Here is a 22,965-nt window from a genome sequence, read left to right on the forward strand (position 1 = left end):
AATCAACATTTTGGCTCAAAATTCAGTCAACAAGAGGCTTCAAATCCAACATACAGCATGAACCACTGTGGTGAATCTGCCACATACTTATACAGTCTAATCTCAATTTACAGTAAGATTTAAACAGTTTTAGGTGGGTCATGTTGACATCACATGCAGGTCATATATTCAGGGTATATCTAGGAATATCTGTATAACTGTGTGTTGACATATACCACAGTACATTCCTGACAAGCTTGTAGCCTATATTAGCCCCAATGTAATCTACTAGACTATGGGGGAGATTTATCAAACATGGTGTAAAGTGAAACTGGCTCAGTTGCCCCTAGCAACCAATCAGATTCCATCTTTCATTCCTCACAGACACTTTGGAAAATGAAAGGTGGAATCTAATTGGTTGCTAGGGGAAACTGAGACAGTGTCACTTTACACCATGTTTGATAAATCTCCTCCTATGTTCTGTCCGTTTCCTGACACATACCGATTCTGTGCTGGACTCATAAGTGCGGTCTGCTCCGCTTTTGTATCCCACACTATTGGGAAATGGGTAAAATATTGTTACAATGTCCGTTCAATAAAAGTCTATGGAATATGCCACCAAAAAGAAACCACTGAATCATATTAGTACAGAAAAAATAAAAAAAAATTTTATTCTTAAAAACCCCATAAATATACAAATACCACTAACAATGGTCTGTGACTGCTAACGTAACACTAAGACAAGAAAAGGGGACCGAAGGTGGAAAACACTACTCAGATGCAAGTGATATATAATCTAAAGTGTATTACATATTATTTACATAGTGATTCACTATACTATCACCAGTCTATCATGTGACTGCACATTCTAGCGTGATGGCCCATGTGACTCTGGACCTGGAAGTCCTGATGTCGGTGAATGCGCCCATGGCGCTGACTAAAGGCCCTAGCGATTATTGGCCGTATTTGACCGATTATCAGCCATTACAGATGATAATCACCTGGTGTAATAGCGCCTGTTAAAAGGCAACGATCAGCCGACATGCACGATCCTTGTCTATCAACATGTTAAAAAAACTAGAATGATAATGATGGTCTCCTGGCCGTCACTCGGTGTAACAGGAACAGCGGCAGCAGATCACCGCTATCTTCTATGGGCCCCTCCTCGCTCTTACCCGCTCGCTGTCGACCAGTGTAATAACGCCAGCAGCAAGGGGGAACGAGGAGCAAGCAAGCGCTCATCTGACAGGTCAGAGCTCGCTTGCTCCCCCCCCAGACCACTTGTACCTTCGGATAGCTGCTTTTAATCCAAGATCTGTCCTGGGGCCCGTTCGGCAAGTGATGCAGTTATTGTCCTAAAAAACAACTTTTCAACTTGCAGCCCTGTGCCCAACTGCCAGGGGTTAGATTGTGTATGAATTAGGCTTGCACCACCCCCTCCGTCCCTCCTATCCACCCTCCTCAACATTAGGAATGCCACTGGAACATTTTCTCCTGTCTGAACATTGCACAGGTGCCTTAACGATCCAGCCCATGTGCCGTGCTGACACAGGTGGGGAATAGTACGCAATCTGCCTGGAGCATTCCTAATGATGAGGAGGGACAGAGAGGGTGTGCCAGCCTAATGCATACACACTCTAGGCCACGGCTGTTGGGCACAGGGCTGCAAGTTTAAAAGTTGTTTTTTTATGACAATAACTGCATCACCTGCCGAACGGACCCCAGAACAGATCTTGGATTAAAAGCAGCTATCCGAATGTACAAGTGGTTTGGGGGGGTCAGATTGTGGGTACAGAGTCGCTTTAAGAAATGGATATTATGGGTATTCTATTTACTGATTTGGAACACTTGGGTGTTTTATTGAGGATTGGCTGCCTATGTGGATGGGATGATACAAATACCCTGACCCCATGCTAATGGTTGTACCCCTGGACAAAGGCTGTTGCTGAAACATACGTCAGGACGGGGGCTGTGTGTGGACCCAGTCCCTATTACACATTTACAGGTATAGCCCTTGTTTTTTTGTACCACCTGCACTGTGTTGTATGCGCTTCCCTGTATTCATGAGTTATTATGTTTACTTGTACTGTATACTCTGCTGCTATAGCAATACACTTTAGATGAGTAATGTTTTCCACCTTCGGTCCCCTTTTCTTTTCTTAGTGTTATATGTTAGCATTCGTAGACCATTATTAGTGATATTTGTATATTTATGGTGTTTTTAATAATTTTTTTTTTTTTTTTTTTTTTTCATTTTTTCTCCACTAATGTGAGTGGTTCAGCTTTTTTCTTATTGGTGTTATAGTCTTTGCTAGAACCCAAATCTTAGATTACTGTGCTACAATATATAATCCTTCATTCAGTGTGCTTACATATAATCCTGTTTAGAGCATCTTTGGCTATTATAATTTTGCTGTATATCCTTTCGAATATGTAGAGTTCTTGCAGATGTTCTGACAGATACCTTGTACAGATCCCGCATCCATTCGTGTGATCTAGTTATAGGGAATGACCTGTAGATCTTTTCATTCAACTTACTTGAAATAATTCACTGATCAGACCCCTGGTTACCCTCTCCAGCTGCTCCCATTTGCTCATTCTCCCTGATATTTTTATAGAATCTCCCATTAGCCAAATTACAGCATGAAGGGGCTCGGTGAAGGTGGCGGTGAATGTGCATAAGTGCTTAATGGGGTAACACAGCTCATAAAAGGACAGCTGCCCGGCCTCATAATTCAGACTGATCCTGACTCTATCACTGGAGATCTGGTAAGGTAACTGCACGACTTTACTATCATATACCAATGAATATTTCTTATTCCTCTGTCCTCTAAACAAACCCCAGGACTTGTTATTATATCCAATGCCTGACTGACCTCCCCTCCTGTCTATACTGGGATAACACATCCCCACCATCCACTCCCCTAATCCACAGCTCTCCACATCCCAGTAATGTCGCCCTGAGGAGAATCTCCTGCTGCTCATCACCTGAGTATAATCCTGGAATCTCTCTGCTGTTTCTGGACGATTCAGTTCAAAATTTGTCCAGGTTGCAGTTTTCAGGTCGTCTGATATAAGGAGATTATTATGAGCTGTTGTTACATCCAGTAATATGTCTGCAGGATACTCCCTATAGATTCTTATACCGGATATTATGTCACATAATTTGCGTAATGTGCCTGAGATCACAGCCACATCCAGATCATCTACATCATGGGGCTGTCTATCATGTCCCCCTGTGTCCTCATCACCTCCCCCCTCCTCAGGATCACACAAGTCACCTGTGTTTGGTTCCTGTAAGACAGTCAGTGGATCCGCCATCTTACACAGCTCCTCAATGTGTCTCATCTTCCTGGACAGCTCATCCTTCTTTATTTCCAGCTGCTGGATCAGAGCAGACAGTGGCAGTGACTCTTCCTTTTCCTGCCTGGAGATCTCGCTCAGGACCTTCTTCTCCAGATCGTCCAGCCGTCTCCTGATGTCTGTAAACAGGGCAGTGACTCTCTCGGCTTTTCTAGCTGCTTTTTCTTGAGCTTTTCTCCTGCGCTCCTCCACACTCTGGACTCTTTCCTCTGTCACCTCTCTCTTTATCGTCAGTTTCTTGAGAACATTTCTCAGTTTCTTCTTCTTCTTCTCAGAGAGCTCATCCAGCATCTCTACTCGATGTCCCCGATGTTCTCCGGCCAAACTGCAGGACACACAGATAAAGATGGCGTCCTTACTACAATAGTACTTTAAAGGTTCCTTATGGACAGAACATTTCCTCTTCTCCAGGGAAGTGCTGGGCTCAGATAAGACGTGTTCTGGTGACTTGCTGTGAGCTCTCAGGTGTTTATCACACAGAGAAGCCTCACAGTGCAGACAGGATTTCACAGCAGGTACAGCAGAGTCCACACAGTAAGTGCAGCAGATCCCGGTTTCTGTCGGTGTTGGAGGAGTCAGCAGTATATTCTCCATTAGATTACGCAGAGCGATGTTCCTCATCAGTGCAGGCCGCTCCTGATACTCTTCTCTGCATTCAGGACAGGAATAAAATCCAGCCCCGTCCTGTGTATCCAGCACACGACCAATACAGACCCGGCAGAAGTTGTGGCCACATCTCAGCATTACAGGATCTGTATAAGTGATCAGACAGATGGAACAGTCCAGCTCGTCTCTCAGAGCAGCAGACGCCATGGCTGACGGAGGAGGAAGAGAGAAACGAAACTACAGAAACCAGAGGGCGGGTTTATACTTGTGTACACAGGGCAGGGCTGAGCAGCACAAGATCAGTCACTATTAACCTGTTCCTGGACACTTGTCCTCATCATATATTGGATCTGCTGTGTGTTTAGGACCTACATTGTGCTGATATATAAAGAGTCGGGTTGTTCCTTTTTTTTTTTTTTAAACTTGATTTCTTGAAGTTTCTATATCAAATGTATAAACAGATAATAAAGATATACAAACAACATACAGAAACAGTCCTCTGGTTTCAATTGAGCCTCAACTCCGACATTCACATTATATACGTTGTACATAATGAAAACAAATCTCATTTCCGTCCCGCTAGTCGAGTGCACAAAGTAACATTGCCAGGAAATAACAGAAGTATAAATTTTCATGCATATTAAACAATAAGTCCCATCTCTTCCCTCGTTCGGATATATTGGTTGGGATTGTAAGGTGAGGCACACCATTGACCCTATACTTTGTCAAACTTCTTAACACATCCTCTATCCTTATAAGTAATATATTCATATGGTAGCATCGCATTAATAAGAGTTTTCCATTTTCTCAGTCTGGGTGGTCGGTTATCCATCCATCTAATAGCTGTAGTCTTCCTGGCCATGAATAAAGCCTCTGTAAGGAATATCCCCAATTGGTGCGACCATTGTTCCTCATCCAGTATGCCAAACAGACATATTTTTGGATCTAGAGACAATGGGGTTCCCAATCTAGTTGTCAGTACATTCAGTACCTTATTCCAAAAATCCTGGACCAAACGGCATCCCCAGATAATGAGCCAGAAATCTGACACAACCTCTCTGCAGAGGTGGCATTCAGTATTAGGGTATCTACCCATACCCAGTTAGGTAGCTCTGGTGAGTAATGTATAGTTGTATAATTTTATTGTTAGCTGGCGGCGATACACTCATGTGGGAGGACAGCATGTCCTGCCAAATCTCATCCATTATGCCAGGTATTGTAGTTTCCCATTTTGCTCTGACTGGAAGAGGTTCTAAGTCTAATTTAGACCGAAGAGGATAGGAATAAATGGCCGATATAAGTCCTCTTGGGCCTTGGGACCTAATAATCCCTATCAGGGGATATTTGGAAAGAGATGTGCCAGTATTAGGGAATTGGCATTGGAAAGCGAGCCTTAGCTGCAGGTACCTATAGAAAGAATCCCTGGAAATACCATATTAAGTTTGAAAATGTTGGAAAGTATGGAAACCATTATCTCGGTACACATCTTTAATAAAGCTAACCCCATTATTAGTCCAAAAAGTAGGTTCTAGATTTATTACCCGACAGGTGAGTGAACTGTGGGTTATACCATAAAGGCATGTCCACCATGACGTCTGAGAAGCAGAGAAGTTTTTTTGTTTCTTTCCAAACTTGTGATGCTAATTCATGAATGGGTAAAAGTTTTTGTTACTTACATGAAAGATTCTTCCGGTAACAGTCAGGATGGTTTAGTGATAAAGAAGAGAAACACTGATATAAAAGATCATTACTACATAATAAATCCTCCCTACGATGAATCTGGGAGACTTGTGCTTCCCATCTGTTATTTTTCCTTCATTTTAGAACTAAAACATTTCCAGTAGAGACAGGCGAATAGATTCACTGAGGTCGGGGGTCACACGGAGATCGGAGCTGGATGTAACCTACATACTTGGCTTTGCCGTCTTCATATTGTGGATGACAAGAACCGGTCAGCACTTTACAGTCACAGTGATGGTCATGTGATACATGATGTCGGAGCGCCAAAGAAACCGATTTTGGCTCTGATACAGAAAGAGAATAAATTCACTGTAGAGTGGTGCTGTTAGGACCGGGACAGAGAGACACAAGGACAGGTGAGCCCTGAAGCTGGCACCCGCCCCACTGTCCCTACCTGCTTGCCTCAGATGCTCTAATACAGCAAACGGACAACTGGACGGCAGTCCCTGATCTCACTACAGTGAATACACAAAACAAAACAAGACAATACACAACACAATAAAGGGAAGTCAGAAGTTCGAGTCAAAACCAGCCGAGCAACAAAGTACCAAATCGTGTCCAAAAGGATAGTCAAGTAGTCAAAGCTAAAGTCAGGTAACCAGGATATAATGCAGGGAATGCTAGATCAAGTAACATCAGGCAAGCCAGGGACTTTCACAGGCGAAGCATTGTAGACTGGGAAGGATACTTATAGGCCCCAGACTCAAGATTACTGACAGCTGATTGGTAGTGTCAGCTGTCAATCAACAATCAGCTAACACACACAACACCTATGCTGCTCAGCCAGGGCAGTGGAACCCTGGGTAAAAAACACAAGAAGCAGTCCAGCTGCTATGAGCGCCGTCGTCGCGCCCCTAGCAACCGGCCTGAGCGGTCATGTATGCTTTGACTGCACGCATCGGCGGTGCCAGGAGCCGAACGAGTCCTAACAGAACGCCCCACCCTGAGGAGGGGCCTCCGGACCCTCACTAGGACCTCCAGGCTTAGCTGGATGTTCTAAATTAAATTTTTTAATTAGATCAGGGGCATGGAGATCCCGAGCAGTGACCCATGTGCGCTCTTCGGGGCCATACCCCTTCCAGTGTACCAGATACTGAATGGTTCGGCGGATTTTTCTTGAGTCTAAAATTCTTTCTATCTCATACTCTAATTCACCTTGGACCACAACTGGAAGGGGAAGAGGACAAGTGACTGTAGGAGGAGTGTATTTCTTGAGGAGGTTTTTATGGAATACCAGATGGAATTTTAATGACCGGGGAGACTGGATTGATAATTTCTATAATGGGGAATGGACCAATATATAGGGGAGCGAATTTGACTGAAGGGACCCTGAGACGTAAATTCTTAGTAGACAACCACACTTTTTCTCCCACAAGATACTGGGGACCGGGACGGCGTTTGCAATTAGCGTATTGAACTTGTTTTTGTTGGGATACAGTTAGAGTCACAAGACTCTCCGCCCAAACTGTGCACAGTTTTTTGGGAAGTTCTGCAACGGAAGTGAAATGTGACTCCTGATTGGGGACTGCAGAAAACCGGGGATGATAACCATAGTTACAATAGAAGGGTGTTTGCTGTGTGGAGGCGTTGACGTGATTGTTTAACCTTTTAAGGACATGGCCCATTTTCGTTTTTACGTTTTCGGTTTTTCCTCCTTGTGTTTAAAAGGCCATAGCACTTGCATTTTTCCACCTAGAAACCCACATGACCCCTTATTTTTTGCGTCACTAATTGTACTTTGCAATTACAGGCTGAATTTTTGCATAAAGTACACTGCGAAACCAGAAAAAAATTCAAAGTGTGGTGAAATTGAAAAAAAAAACGCATTTCTTTTATTTGGGGGAAATGTGTTTTTACGCCATTCGCCCTGGGGTAAAACTGACTTGTTATGCATGTTCCTCAAGTCGTTACGATTAAAACGATATATAACATGTATAACTTATATTGTATCTGATGGCCTGTAAAAAATTCAAACCGTTGTTAACCAATATACGTTCCTTAAAATCGCTCCATTCCCAGGCTTATAGCACTTTTATCCTTTGGTCTATGGGGCTGTGCGAGGTGTCATTTTTTGCGCCATGATGTGATCTTTCTATCGGTACCTTGATTGCGCATATACGACTTTTTGATCGCTTTATATTACATTTTTTCTGGATTTGATGCGACCAAAAATGCGCAATTTTGCACTTTGGGATTTTTTTGCGCTGACGCCGTTTACCGTACGAGATTAGGAATGTGATTAATAGTTTGGGCGATTACGCACGCGGCGATACCAAACATGTTTATTTATTTATTTATTTGTTTACTTTTATTTAAAACCTGGGAAAAGGGGGGTGATTCAGACTTTTATTAGGGGAGGGGGCTTTTTACTATTAACAACACTTTTTTTTTTTTTTTTACACATATACTAGAAACCCCCCTGGGGGACTTCTAGTATATACACTGTGATCTCTCATTGAGATCTCTGCAGCATAGATATGCTGCAGAGATCCATGAGATCGGCACTCGTTTGCTTTCGGCTGCTGCAGCCGAAAACGAACGAGTGCCGAGCCGAGGACGGCGCCATCTTGGACGCGTCCCCGGCCGGCATCAGTAACGGAGATCGCTCCTCCGGGACAAGGTCCCGGAGGAGCGATCTCCCAAACTAGACAACAGGGAAACGTTGCCTCCGGTAATCGGAGGCAGCTGTCAACTTTGACAGCTGCCTCCGATTAGCTAATTAGCGGGCACGGCGATCAGACCGTGCCCGCTAATAGCAGCGGTCCCGGGCTACTCGCGGCACCCGGGATCGCGGCACTTCAGCGGCGGCCCCGCTTTGAAGTGCAAGTGAGGACATATGACGTAGGGGTACGTCATATGTCCTTAAGAGGTTAAAGCAAACTCAGCCATTGGCCATTACTCAAAACAGGTACCTTGGTTATCAGAGACATAACATCTTAAATACTGCTTTAAGAGATTGATTAGTACGTTCCGTTTGACCATTAGTTTCCGGGTGAAATACCGAGGAAAATGACAAAGATATTTTTAACAATTCACAAAAAGCCCTCCAAAACCTGGACACAAATTGCACCCCTCGGTCAGAGACAATGTTGGTAGGCACCCCGTGTAACCAGAGGATTTGACGAACAAACAGTTAAGCAAGAGTTTTGGCAATAGGCAGTTTCTTTAGTGCAATTAAATGACACATTTTACTAAAGCGATCAACCACTACCCAGATCACAGTCTTCCCCTGTGAGGGGGGAAGGTCAGTTATAAAGTCCATCGACAGATGGGACCACGGACGACCTGGCAGTGGTAGTGGCTGGAGCAGACCCTCAGGCAGAGACCTTGGGGTTTTGGCTTGGGCACATGTTTCACAGGATTTAACATAATCCCGAACGTCCCTCTGCCATGAAGGCCACCAGCATGAGCGAGACAATAGATAGCCGGTCCCAGCTATGCCAGGATGACCGGCCAGTACGGATGCATGTATCTCTTTCAATACTGCTAACCTAAGGTGTACAGGAACAAACAACTTATCTGGAGGTACGTTAGAAGGTGCGTTATTTTGAGATCCCAAAATTTCTTTTTTTAAGTCAATGGATATACTAGCAATGCCTGGAGGTAGAATTTTTTCGGGTTCAACCTCAGGCATGTCACAAACACCAAAGCTTCGGGACAAGGCGTCAGCCTTGATATTCTTAGACCCTGGACGATACGTCACTATAAAGTTAAAATGGGTAAAGAACAATGCCCAGCGCGCTTGGCGCGGATTTAACCTCTTAGCATTGTCTAGGTATAACAAGTTTTTGTGGTCGGTTAAAACCGTTATCTGATGTCTCGCTCCTTCCAGGAAATGCCTCCACTCCTCGAAGGCCCATTTGATAGCCAGCAGTTCCCGGTTGCCAACATCGTAATTGGCCTCGGAAGAGGAGAATCTTGGAGAAGTATGCGACAGGCCTCAGATTAGTATAGGGTTTTTTCCCCTGAGAAAGTATCGCCCCAACACCGGACTCTGAGGCATCCACCTCCACCACAAACGGAGCATCCAAGTCAGGATGTACCAAGACGGGGGACGTAGAAAAACTTTTCTTTAACTGCGTAAAGGCCTGTTCGGCCTCTTGCGACCAAGAAGCTGGGTCCGCCCCTTTCTTAGTCAACTCAGTCAGAGGCTTAACCACTAGAGAAAAATTACGGATGAATTTCCTATAGAAATTGGCAAAACCTAGGAATCCTTGGACCTCTTTCAGAGTAGTAGGTTTTGCCCACTCTAGAACCGCTGTAACTTTACTAGGATCCATTTGTATCAGGAGTAAGGATATATCCCAGAAATCCTATTTTTTTTACCCCAAAAAGACACTTTGAAAATTTGGCACACAAGAGATTCTTTCTGAGCCTAGATAACACCTCACGAACGTGTTTCTGGTGGGACAGCCAGTCTGGTGAGTAAATGAGGATGTCATCCAGGTACACTACGACAAATTGACCAAACAAATCACGGAAAATGTCATTGACAAACCTTTGAAAAACTGCCGGAGCGTTACTGAGCCCGAAGGGCATCACAAGATATTCAAAATGCCCTTCAGGAGTGTTAAAAGCAGTTTTCCATTCATCACCTTCTCTGATCCGGATCAAGTTATATGCCCCCCCAAGGTCTATTTTCGAGAACCAACGGGCACCCACTACCTGGTTACAAAAGGTCTGGGATCAGAGGAAGAGGATGCTGGTCCTTAATAGTTATTTTATTTAATTCCCTGTAATCTATACAGGGACGTAATCCACCGTCTTTTCCACAAAGAAAAACCCCGGCCCATGGGTGACACGGATGGGCGGATGTGACCCTTCCTTAAACTGTCCTGTATGTATTGGCGCATCGACTCTCGCTCCGGGGGGGATAGGTTAAAGATCTGACCCTTGGGAAACCTGGCCCTGGACACAAGATCGATGGCACAATCATACGGATGGTGAGGAGGCAAGGCGTCAGCAACCGCCTCATCGAACACATCCTGGAAGTCAGAAATAAATTCAGGCAGAGCCAGTATATCAGTGACAGAACATAAGGACGGACAAACCTGAGCCAAATGGGACTCACAAGAAGTACCCCACTTAACTAACTCAGAGGTTTTCTAACTAAACACTGGATCATGGAGACGTAACCATGGCAACCCAAGAATTACATCTGCGGGCAGCTTGTCCATGACAACAAAGGATATCTGTTCCTGGTGGAGACAACCAACCCCCATGGATACCTCAGGGGTACGGAGCAGAATTGGCACCTGAAACAGAAAACGGATAGCACAAAGGGATCAGCTTCAATCCCAAGGACAAGGCAACAGGTGTATGGATAAAACTTAGGGCAGCGCCTGAATCCACCATGGCCTGGCAGGAAAAATTTGTATCACCAGAAGACAATTTTACTGGCAGTAAAAACTTGTCAAACACTCTAGGAGGTACCTGTGTGCCTGAGTGACCCTCCAGATCATCACTCAGGCACCGGCGTTTTCCCGGAACTTGATCGGGCCTGAACGGACATTCTCTGAGGAAGACAAGCTTAGTCTACAGGTTATAACAGACGTAACTGCAGCAGACTGGAGTGAGGGAAAATCAGGGATGAGGGAATCGCTGAATAAACAATTAATAACCTTGTCACAGGGCGAGTAGAAGCAACTCTCCATCTTCCTGAGGTGTTGATCGAGTCCCCTTGGATGTTGGTGAGGTGCAGATTTAGGGCAGTTTACACTGATTATTTCTCTTGGATTTTCAAGCGGAGCCCACGCTGCCCATTATGCATGAAGTTCTGCCTGTCCTATTCTTAAATATATGTTAATTCTTTTGTCAGAGAGCGGAGGGCATATGAGGCATCCTATTCAATGAATAGGACAGGCAGAACTTCAAGCAGAATCTGCACGCAGGCTCCGCTTGAAACTCTGTGAGAATTGCTCAGTGTGAACAGGCTCTAAAGCAGACAACTGGGAGTTGAGGTCTTGAGGTGCAACACTGACTGTAGTTGAACATAAGGCAGCTAACTTCACGTTCTCGCTCTGCGTGGTACCTTTCAAGATGGCCACCATCCAGACCTGGGTCACTGGTACTGGTAAGGAGATTGGTGTGTTATAATGGAGTCCCCCTTTATGAACCACGAACCAAGTGGGATAAGAGTCTTTTATAGTTATCTGGTCTGGACCATAAGCCACAATGTTTCGGATCCCAGAAAGCACTAAGGGTATGTCGAGAATTTCCCCCTCAGTGTAAAGAGTGCCTAGTAGAGTGAAATTGTGCAGGCTTCCTCTCTGGACAACAATAAATAAAATAAGCTTCTTGGCTTCACAACTCCCATCTATTGTTAAGGCCCTATTATATGAAGCGATTACCGGACGATAATCATCTTGTGTAATAGAAGAAAATGATCAGCAGACATGAATGATGTCGGCTGATCGTTGTCTTTCAACCTGTTGAAAGACAAACAACTTAAATAGCAACTATCTGCAGGCGTCTCTCCGTTGAATATCTTCTATGGGCTGCCCGGACAATCTAGCGATCACCCGGGCAGCCCCCCCCCCAAGCCTCTCCGGGTCTTACCCGCTCATTGCCAACAAGTGTTATAGCGCCGGCAGCGAGCGGAGAATGAGGAGCAAGCGAGTAATAGGGGCTTTAAGCTTTCTCCTAAATAATCTCCTTGTTGATTAACATGACCTGTCACTTCTTCGATGGATGGAGTTGTTGGAGATTTCTACTTTGAGCTACAGCAAGTCTGGCAGCTAGAAGAATGTGATGAACTACTATTCTATGGGAGAATGGGAAAATTTTAGAGAGAAGGAAATCTAGACTTCCAAAGGACGGGGTATTAAGAGATTGGGGAGTAGTGTAAAGTAGTGTAGTAGGTTGAAGACTTCTTTCCAGAAAGAGGTCAAATTTGTGCATGACCATCACACATGCAACTACGTCACTTTACGAGAACGACCACGCCAGCACAGATTTGAATAGTATGGAGTCATGTGTGCCAGCCTACCAGGGGTTAAGTACCACCTCATTTGAATTTTTCTCTTAAGTTCAGTGTGGTTGGTACATTTGGAATTTTTAGGTCCAAGTAAAAGTCAGGTTCCACTGGTCCTTATTAAATTTTCCAACCAGCTCCTCCTTCCATTTACAAATAAAAGATAACTTGCTGTCACTGGCAACGTCCGTCATTAACTCATAGGCAGCAGTCAATGCCCTCCCACACAGCCCCTAGAGACGCCGATGGTGTCCTTAGTTATGAGAAGGACTGGTTGCTAAGGGTGCTCCGACGGCGTCCCTGGCAGCCAGCCTGCTGTGTTTTTATTTGTTTTCTCATGTAGCCGCTGCTGGGGCTTCACCACCCCCAGCTGATCGCCATTAGGTGTTGTAGTTTGACATGACCAGTCAGCTGTCAGTATCTGGTTCCTGTTCACTATAAGTTTCAGCCCTTGGTGTTCATTCATTGCCTGTGATAGCGCCTTGTGCCTTGACCTAGCACTCCTCTGACTGTTTGTTATAGTGACTCTGACTTTTTGGATTTCGTGACCCCGACCTTGCTTCCTGGATTCTGATTCTGTACCTTCGCTGCCCGATTGTTGCCGACCCTGATATCTGACTATTCCATTATTTTGTGAGTTCGTCTTGTCTTTGTTTTGTGTTGCATCTATTCTAGTATAGGGAACGTTGACCAGTTGTTCGCAGTAACCCTTTAGTACTGTTGTGGTAAGTAGGTAGGGACAGCTGGGGCGGGTGCCAGTTTTAGGGCTGCACTCGTCTACTCTCTTTCCAGAACCCTACCTAACAATTGGTGTTTTACACAGTAACCGGTAACTTTATTATCCTCCAAATCTGACCATATCTGAGAGGAGGGAGCAGACCAAAGAGTTGCAAGGTTGGCTCCTCTCAGTGTTTCGCCGATCTGTATTCCTGGATGTGCCACTCTGAACTCATCTCAGCTTGATGGACTCTGCCTTACCGTGAGTACGAGTTATTCTGATGAAATCTTTAGTAACCACAACTGAATTCAAGGTGGACAGGAACCCCTAACAGCAGGGCACCCTAATGGGTCCAATATGGACAGTCAGCCAAGCCACAACAGTCAAATCTACCTTAGGCATCTAAGGGTAGGTTCACACTGCGTTTTCAGCATCCATTTAACTGATCCTTTTTTTTTTTAGCGGTCAAAAAAGTAGTGTCAACAGTACTTTATTGTGCGTCAAAAAAAAAAACGCATCCGTTTTTATGCGTTTTTTTTATAATGGAAGTCAATGGAAAAACGGATCAAAAATGGATGCACACAAATGCATCCGTTTTTTGCAATCCGTTTTTTGCAAAAAACTGATCCGTTAAACGGATGCTGAAAACGCAGTGTGAACCTAGCCTAACAAAGAGACTGTTGTCCTCTAACCTGTTTTCTAAGGAATTGACATTAAAGGACAAGTGCCATGAAAAACTTTTTCCCAGTAATTGAAGCACATTACAAAGTTATATAACTCTGTAATGTGCTTCAATCACCTATCTGCCTCCCTTCCCTGTCTTTTCCCCCCTTCACCCCCCACCAGGAAGTGTCCTAACTCACACAGACCTCATTACTGTCACCAGGCAGCTCCTTCTTGTGGGGATGAGTCATCAGCAGGAGGGCTGCTCTAGGTCCTGTTACAGCAGCCCCCCCTCCCCAGTCCAAGTGATGGCTTGCAGTTGTTCAGCCAATGGGAGCTGAGCAAGCTGAGTCACCTGACAAGGCAGGGGAGGGGGGAGGCTAGTGTAACAGGAGAAGGAGCTGAGAGAAGAGCTTGGTGACGGTGACGGCAGTCATCAGGTCTGTGTGAGTCAGGACACTTCCTGGTGGAGGGGGGAAAGACAGGGAAGGGAGGCAGATAGGTGATTGAAGCATATTACAGAGTTATATAACTTTGTAATGTGCTTCAATTACTGGGAAAAAGTTTTTCGTGGCACTTGTCCTTTAAAGTTCACATTCACATATCCGGGAAATGATAACAGACCTAATCTCAAACAACCTGCACCTTGTGAACAAAGACTTTGCATGAAACACTTTACGTTCAACGTTCTGCAGCTCTCCCTGAATCTCTGTGATTACACCAGGAGGGGATACTAAGAAAACATTAACGGGCGGCTGTTGAGACCTAGGAAAGCTATCTACCACTCAGGACCCGTGAAAAGTTCTACAACGATATTGCAACACCTATAGCTCCTGCATTTATTATCTGCAGCCCCTGGGTTACCACATCAGCAATACACAATGTGTACAAGTGCTCATAGAGATGGAACGGTCCAGCCCCCTCTCCACCTCGCAGCAGACGTCATAAGAGAGAAACGAAACTCCAATTCTCCGACGCCCAACACACACAGGGCAGGGCTGAACTGCACAAGATCAGTCACTATTAACCTGTTCATGGACACTTGTCTTGGTCTACAATGTGATGACATATATAAAATATCCCAATTATTACCAGTAACTTTCCTACACCTGTGATTATTACTTTTGTTCTGGTTTATAGTGCAGGAAACCAATGCAGCTGTATGTGTTACTGGTAATGGCAGCTGTATGGGTGACTGGTAATGGCAGCTGTATGTGTGACTGGTAATGGCAGCTGTATGGGTGACTGGTAATGGCCGCTGTATGTGTGACTGGTAATGGCCGCTGTATGTGTGACTGGTAATGGCAGCTGTATGGGTGACTGGTAATGGCAGCTGTATGTGTGACTGGTAATGGCCGCTGTATGGGTGACTGGTAATGGCAGCTGTATGTGGTGTGACTGGTAATAGCCGCTGTATGTGTGACTGGTAATGGCAGCTGTATGTGTGACTGGTGATGGCAGCTGTATGGGTGACTGGTAATGGCAGCTGTATGTGTGACTGGTAATGGCCGCTGTATGGGTGACTGGTAATGGCCGCTGTATGTGTGACTGGTAATAGCCGCTGTATGGGTGACTGGTAATGGCCGCTGTATGTGTGACTGGTAATGGCAGCTGTATGGGTGACTGGTAATGGCAGCTGTATGTGTGACTGGTAATGGCCGCTGTATGTGTGACTGGTAATGGCAGCTGTATGTGTGACTGGTAATGGCCGCTGTATGGGTGACTGGTAATGGCCGCTGTATGTGTGACTGGTAATAGCCGCTGTATGGGTGACTGGTAATGGCAGCTGTATGGGTGACTGGTAATGGCAGCTGTATGTGTGACTGGTAATGGCCGCTGTATGGGTGACTGGTAATGGCAGCTGTATGTGTTACTGGTAATAGCCGCTGTATGTGTTACTGGTAATGGCAGCTGTATGTGTGACTGGTAATGGCCGCTGTATGGGTGACTGGTAATGGCAGCTGTATGTGTGACTGGTAATGGCCGCTGTATGTGTGACTGGTAATGGCCGCTGTATGTGTGACTGGTAATGGCCGCTGTATGTGTGACTGGTAATAGCCGCTGCATGTGTGACTGGTAATGGCAGCTGTATGGGTGACTGGTAATGGCCGCTGCATGTGTGACTGGTAATGGCAGCTGTATGGGTGACTGGTAATGGCTCCTCCACTTATAATACTGCCGCATTCTCTTCACACAGGTTTTTTTTTTTATAGTATCTTATATGTATGGGGCCCCCTCCTCTAATGTGCCTCTTATACCACCCCCTCCTCTAATGTGCCTGTTATACCACCCTCCCCTCTAATGTGCCTGTTATACCACCCTCTCCTCTAATCTGCCTCTTATACCACCCCCTCCTCTAATGTGCCTCTTATACCACCCTGTCCCCTAATGTGCCTCTTATACCACCCTGTCCCCTAATGTGCCTCTTATACCACCCTGTCCCCTAATGTGCCTCTTATACCACCCTGTCCCCTAATGTGCCTCTTATACCACCCTCTCCTCTAATGTGCCTGTTATACCACCCTCCCCTCTAATGTGCCTGTTATACCACCCTCTCCTCTAATGTGCCTCTTATACCATCCTGTCCCCTAATGTGCCTCTTATACCACCCTCTCCTCTAATCTGCCTGTTATACCATCCTCTCCTCTAATCTGCCTGTTATACCATCCTCTCCTCTAATCTGCCTGTTATACCACCCTCTCCTCTAATGTGCCTCTTATACCACCCTCTCCTCTAATGTGCCTCTTATACCACCCTGTCCTCTAATCTGCCTGTTATACCACCCTCTCCTCTAATCTGCCTCTTATACCACCCTCTCCTCTAATGTGCCTCTTATACCACCCTCTCCTATAATGTGCCTGTTATACCACCCTGTCCCCTAATGTGCCTGTTATACCACCCTCCCCTCTAATGTGCCTCTTATACCACCCTCCCCTCTAATGTGCCTGTTATACCACCCTGTCCCCTAATGTGCCTGTTATACCACCCTCCCCTCTAATGTGCCTGTTATACCACCCTGTCCTCTAATGTGCCTCTTATACCACCCTCTCCTCTAATGTGCCTGTTATACCACCCTCTCCTCTAATCTGCCTCTTATACCACCCTCTCCTCTAATGTGCCTCTTATACCACCCTCTCCTATAATGTGCCTGTTATACCACCCTCCCCTCTAATGTGCCTCTTATACCACCCTCTCCTCTAATCTGCCTCTTATACCACCCTCTCCTCTAATGTGCCTCTTATACCACCCTCTCCTATAATGTGCCTGTTATACCACCCTCTCCTCTAATGTGCCTCTTATACCACCCTCTCCTCTAATGTCCCTCTTATACCACCCTCTCCTATAATGTGCCTGTTATACCACCCTCTCCTCTAATCTGCCTGTTATACCGCCCTCTCCTCTAATGTGCCTTATTTACCACCCTCTCCTCTAATGTGCCTCTTATACCACCCTGTCCTCTAATGTGCCTCTTATACCACCCTCTCCTCTAATCTGCCTCTTATACCACCCTCTCCTCTAATCTGCCTGTTATACCACCCTCTCCTCTAATCTGCCTGTTATACCACCCTGTCCTCTAATGTGCCTCTTATACCACCCTCTCCTCTAATGTACCTGTTATACCACCCTGTCCTCTAATGTGCCTCTTATACCACCCTCTCCTCTAATCTGCCTGTTATACCACCCTCTCCTCTAATCTGCCTGTTATACCACCCTCTCCTCTAATCTGCCTGTTATACCACCCTCTCCTCTAATGTGCCTGTTATACCACCCTGTCCTCTAATGTGCCTGTTATACCACCCTGTCCCCTAATGTGCCTGTTATACCACCCTCCCCTCTAATGTGCCTGTTATACCACCCTCTCCTCTAATGTGCCTGTTATACCACCCTCCCCTCTAATGTGCCTGTTATACCACCCTGTCCTCTAATGTGCCTGTTATACCACCCTGTCCTCTAATGTGCCTGTTATACCACCCTCTCCTCTAATGTGCCTCTTATACCACCCTCTCCTCTAATGTGCCTCTTATACCACCCTGTCCCCTAATGTGCCTGTTATACCACCCAAGGTTTGATGAATCTCCTACAATGTGTTTACCTGCACTGTTATTTACTGCAGTAGGAGAGATAGAAAACTGCATAGTGTGAATGAGGACCCTATATACTGTTCAGGTACCCTGGGTGGCGGTATATACTGTATAGGCTCTCACTATACTGTATGGTGCTATATACTGTATACTGTAGTTATAGGGTATACAGTATAAGCCGAACCACATTGTGACCAGGTTTTCTGTATGAACCTGATACTTACCTCCTGCCACACAGAACCATTTCAGGCACTGTATATACCTTACCACACTGGGGAATGTCATATATACTGCAAAGGTTTTTCCCGTATAGTAATACATGTCCCAAGGGTAAAACCCATAGAGTTGTGGTTAATTTTTAATCACCCTGGTCATTTTAACCCCTTCATGATGCTGGATATTTTTGCTTTCACATCGGAATGATAACGATACCCAGTTCATATAGCTTTTATTTTATTTTACTTTAAAAAAAAAAATGCTGAAAAATTGCCCACCTCTGACCCCATAACACTTTTATGTATTTATTCTGTGGAGTGTTATTTTTGAGTACAAGGATCATCAATACCATTGTGACGCCCTTGTAATGTGATGTGTCCAAAAATCAGCAATTTTGGACTTCACCATGGTGGATCGGGAACATGATCAGGATTTCCAGGCTTAGAAAAACGCTGCAAATTTCTTCCAGAAACAGCTCCTCTCCTGTCCTCAGTTTGGGTGTGGGGTTTTACACCTCAGTTCCATGGAAGCTCAGGTATTGCAATACCCCACACAACCTGAGGACAGGGGTGGCGCTGTTTTTGTATGAAAGTAGCTGTGCTTTTTCTAATCCTAGACAACCCCTTTAATAGCTCAGACAATGCTGCTTGTGGCAGTACCAAATAATTTAGTATAGTTGATTTGTTTATATTCTTATTTAAAATCTTTACTATAGAAGGGATGTTACAGTTTTAAAAAGATTTCTTTTAAAGGGAACCTGTCACCCCCCGTACCGGGGTGACAGGCTCCCGACCCCCCGTTAGAGACCCCTATACTTACCTCATCCCGCCGGGTCCCGCTTCTGGATTCGGTCGGGTCCCGGAGATCTCAGCCGCTGCAGCCCGGCGCGCGCGCTGAGAGATGAGTCCAACACCCATAGAGAATGACAGGAGAGTCCAGCGCTCCGTCATTCTCTATGAGCGTTGGACTCATCTGTCAGCGCGCGCGCCGGGCTGCAGCGGCTGAGATCTCCGGGACCCGACCGAATCCAGAAGCGGGACCCGGCGGGATGAGGTAAGTATAGGGGTCTCTAACGGGGGGTCGGGAGCCTGTCACCCCGGCACGGGGGGTGACAGGTTCCCTTTAAATTTGATATTCTCTTTCAGTCCACCCATTTGATTTGATTGCTCATACAGATTAATGCACTACATATGTACTGCATTGATCCATTAGATTGGCACTCTATTGGTACAGCCTGCTGTAGACACACTAGATAAGTCAAAACATCCATGGATGCAAAAGTACTGCGGAGACACCATCACGTGTTTCTCAACGTCAGTGAGCTAGCCAGACCTTCCTCCGGGAAGGAACAACCAAGCCAAAGGCGTTCTCCAGTCACGGAAACCACCTCAGCAAGGTATCCATCCACAGACAGCTGTTTCGGGGTTTTTGCCCCTCATCAGTGTGGAGTAGGTTTCTGGCTAGTGGGAGAAAAGCCTAGTAAGGGCATTCAAGAGAATGATGGTTGACCTTAGGGAGATCAACCAAAACACAGCAGAGACACCATCACGTGTTTCTCAACGTCAGTGAATCTAGGAACATTGCCCCCTGGGGAATCAAATATGCAAAAGTACTGCGGAGACACCATCACATGTTTCTCAACGTCAGTGAGCTAGCCAGACCTTCCTCCGGGAAGGAACAACCAAGCCAAAGGCGTTCTCCAGCACGGAAACCACCTCAGCAAGGTATCCATGCACAGACAGCTGTTTCGGGGTTTTTGCCCCTCATCGGTGTGGAGTAGGTTCACAGAAACCACCTTAGCAAGGTATCCATCCACAGACAGCTGTTTCGGGGTAACCTACTCCATGAAAACATCCATCGAGGCCTAGTAAAGGCCTCAGGCTGCCATGAAAATGGATCAGTGATACAATCGTGGAGAGTCAAAGTGGCCACTGCATCATCTACACTGTTTAAATCAGTCATGTCAAACTCTGGCCCGCGGGCCAATCTGGCCCATAATGCCATTATTTTTGGCCCACCAGGCAATTCACAGATAGAATTGCATCTGGCCCACCGACATCGCATTAGATTATAATATGGGTGGTTGCTCGGACCGCCCATATTATAATCTTGTAGGCCACATGCAGTTTTTAGCCTGCGTCCTAGGAGTATGTGAGCGGTTAAGTATGGGAGGCTGTATCCAGGGGTAGGGTGGGTTCGGGGGGCCATCCACGGGTGACAGGTTCCCTTTAACAACTGTTCTAGGGACTGGCTACTATATAAAAGACTATGGGAGAGGGCTGGCTACTATATAAAAGATTACGGGGGAGGGCTGGCTGCTATATAAAAGATTACGGGGGAGGGCTGGCTGCTATATGAGACTATTAGGGAGGGCTGGCTGCTATATGAGACTACAGTGGAGGGCTGGCTACGATGTAAGAGACTTTGGGGGTGGACTGGCTACTATATGACACTATTGGGGAGGGCTGGCTACTATATGAGACTATGGGGAGGGCTGACTACTATATAAGAGACTATGGAGGAGGGCTGGCTACTATATGAGACTATTAAGGAGGGCTGACTACTTTATGAGACTATTGGGGTGGCCTAGCTAATATATAAGAGACTATTGGGGAGGGCTGGCTAATATATAAGAGACTATGGGGGAGGGCTGGCTACTATATAAGAGACTATGGGGAGGGCTGGCTATTATATAAGAGACTATGGGGGGGGGGGCTACTATATAAGACTCTTGGGGAGGGCTGGCTACTATATGAGATTATTGGGGAGGGCTGGTTACTATATGAGATTATTGGGGAGGGCTGGCTACTATATGGGACACTTGGGGGGCTGGCTACTATATGGGACACTTGGGGGGCTGGCTACTATATGAGACTATGGGGGAGGGCTGGCTACTATATGAGATTATTGGGGAGGGCTGGCTACTATATGGGACACTTGGGGAGGACTGGCTACTATATGAGATTATTGGGGAGGGCTGGTTACTATATGAGATTATTGGGGAGGGCTGGCTACTATATGGGACACTTGGGGGGCTGGCTACTATATGAGATTATTGGGGAGGACTGGTTACTATATGAGATTATTGGGGAGGGCTGGCTACTATATGGGACACTTGGGGGGCTGGCTACTATATGGGACACCTGGGGGGCTGGCTACTATATGGGACACTTGGGGGTCTGGATACTATTTGGACACTATTGGGAGAACTGGCTAATATGTGGGTCAGTTGTGGTTGGGTTGACTACTACATGGGGCAATATTGGGGGGGGGGTTGGCTATTACATGGGTTGGGGTTTAATCATATGATAGCAATATACCATGTCATTTATCATAGTGCACAGCGCTGGGAGACGCACACCACTGACAGTACCAGGACCGCCGCATGCGCTTCTCAATAATTATCACGGTTGGCCCGCCACTTTGTCCAATTTTTTTATTTTGGCCCACTGTGTATTCGAGCTTGACACCCCTGTTCTTGTACATTAGGTCATAGGTCCTGGTCCCAGAGCAGAGCAAGTCCTCCTCACAACACTGAAGAAGAAGAATGTTGTTCCTCTTATGTCTCCATCTTATTACATCCCGATTGAAGGTTTATCTATTGGAAATCCTACAATCTTTTTTGATGCCAGAAGTTATCCAGTTAATGGAGACTCGAGACTAGAAGATATCCTTGTGCTTCAGGTTCCACCACATTCCACATGTCATGTTTTTGCTTGAACTGTGAAGATGCAGACGTCTTGCATATCTTGGATATTTTGCATTAAAACATTTTTCTATGGGTATGGTTACAAAAGTATTTTTTCCTTAAAGGGGTTATCCAGTGTTAAGAAAACATGGTCACTTTCTTTCAAAGACAGCACCACTTTTGTGTCCAGTTTGGATGGGGTTTTACAACTCACTCCCATTGAAGTGAACGGAGCTTAAATGAGTTGTTCACCAAACCCTTTCAAATCAACTGGTGTCAGAAAGTGCCAGGTATTTGTAATTGACTTCTATTAAAAAATCTCCAGTCTTACAGTACTTATCAGCTGCTGTATGTCCTGCAGGAAGTGGTGTATTCTCTCCAGTCTGACACAGTGCTCTCCGCTGCCACCTCTGTCCATGTCAGGAACTGTCTAGAGTAGTACCAAATTCTCATAGAAACCCTCTCCTGCTCTCCAGACTGGAAAGAATACCACTTCCTGCAGGACATACAGCAGCTGATAAGTACTGGAAGTCTGTAGATTTTTTTTTTTAATAGAAGTAAATTACAAATCTCTGGGAGTTTCTGGAACCAGTTGATTTGAAAGGAAAAAAAAATGTGAATAACCCCTTTAATTGCAAACCACCCCTGAACTGGGGACAAGAGTTGCGCTGTCTCTGGAAGAAAGTGATCATGTTATTCTAACACTGGATAACTTTTCTAACCCACAATCATTTATAATCAGATCTATTCCTTGTCTTGTTCCTTGTGCCAAGGATTTTTGTGGTGGGAAATTTTGGTCTGACTGGCCCACCGGAGGGCCCGGGCACTGACTGATCTGCCGTCCAGAATTAGGTGCCTGTCCAGAGATCAGAGAGAGGAGGCATCCAGTCTCTCTGCTTTGCATTGTATTGGTGTCATTGTCTTCCCTGCCGATAGC

General features: G+C 45.7%; 1 protein-coding gene across 1 annotated transcript; it reads right to left on the reverse strand.

Moving 5' to 3' along the window:
• Nucleotides 1-2,199: 2,199 nt before the first annotated feature.
• LOC138788813 (E3 ubiquitin-protein ligase TRIM11-like) lies at nt 2,200-4,190 on the reverse strand. The gene has a single exon (XM_069967124.1). It carries the CDS (start codon nt 4,153-4,155, stop codon nt 2,509-2,511), a length of 1,647 nt encoding a protein of 548 aa, XP_069823225.1. The 5' UTR covers nt 4,156-4,190; the 3' UTR covers nt 2,200-2,508.
• Nucleotides 4,191-22,965: the final 18,775 nt, after the last annotated feature.

The sequence above is a fragment of the Dendropsophus ebraccatus genome, chromosome 1 (genome assembly GCF_027789765.1).
Source record: "Dendropsophus ebraccatus isolate aDenEbr1 chromosome 1, aDenEbr1.pat, whole genome shotgun sequence".
Taxonomy (NCBI): Eukaryota; Metazoa; Chordata; class Amphibia; order Anura; family Hylidae; genus Dendropsophus; species Dendropsophus ebraccatus.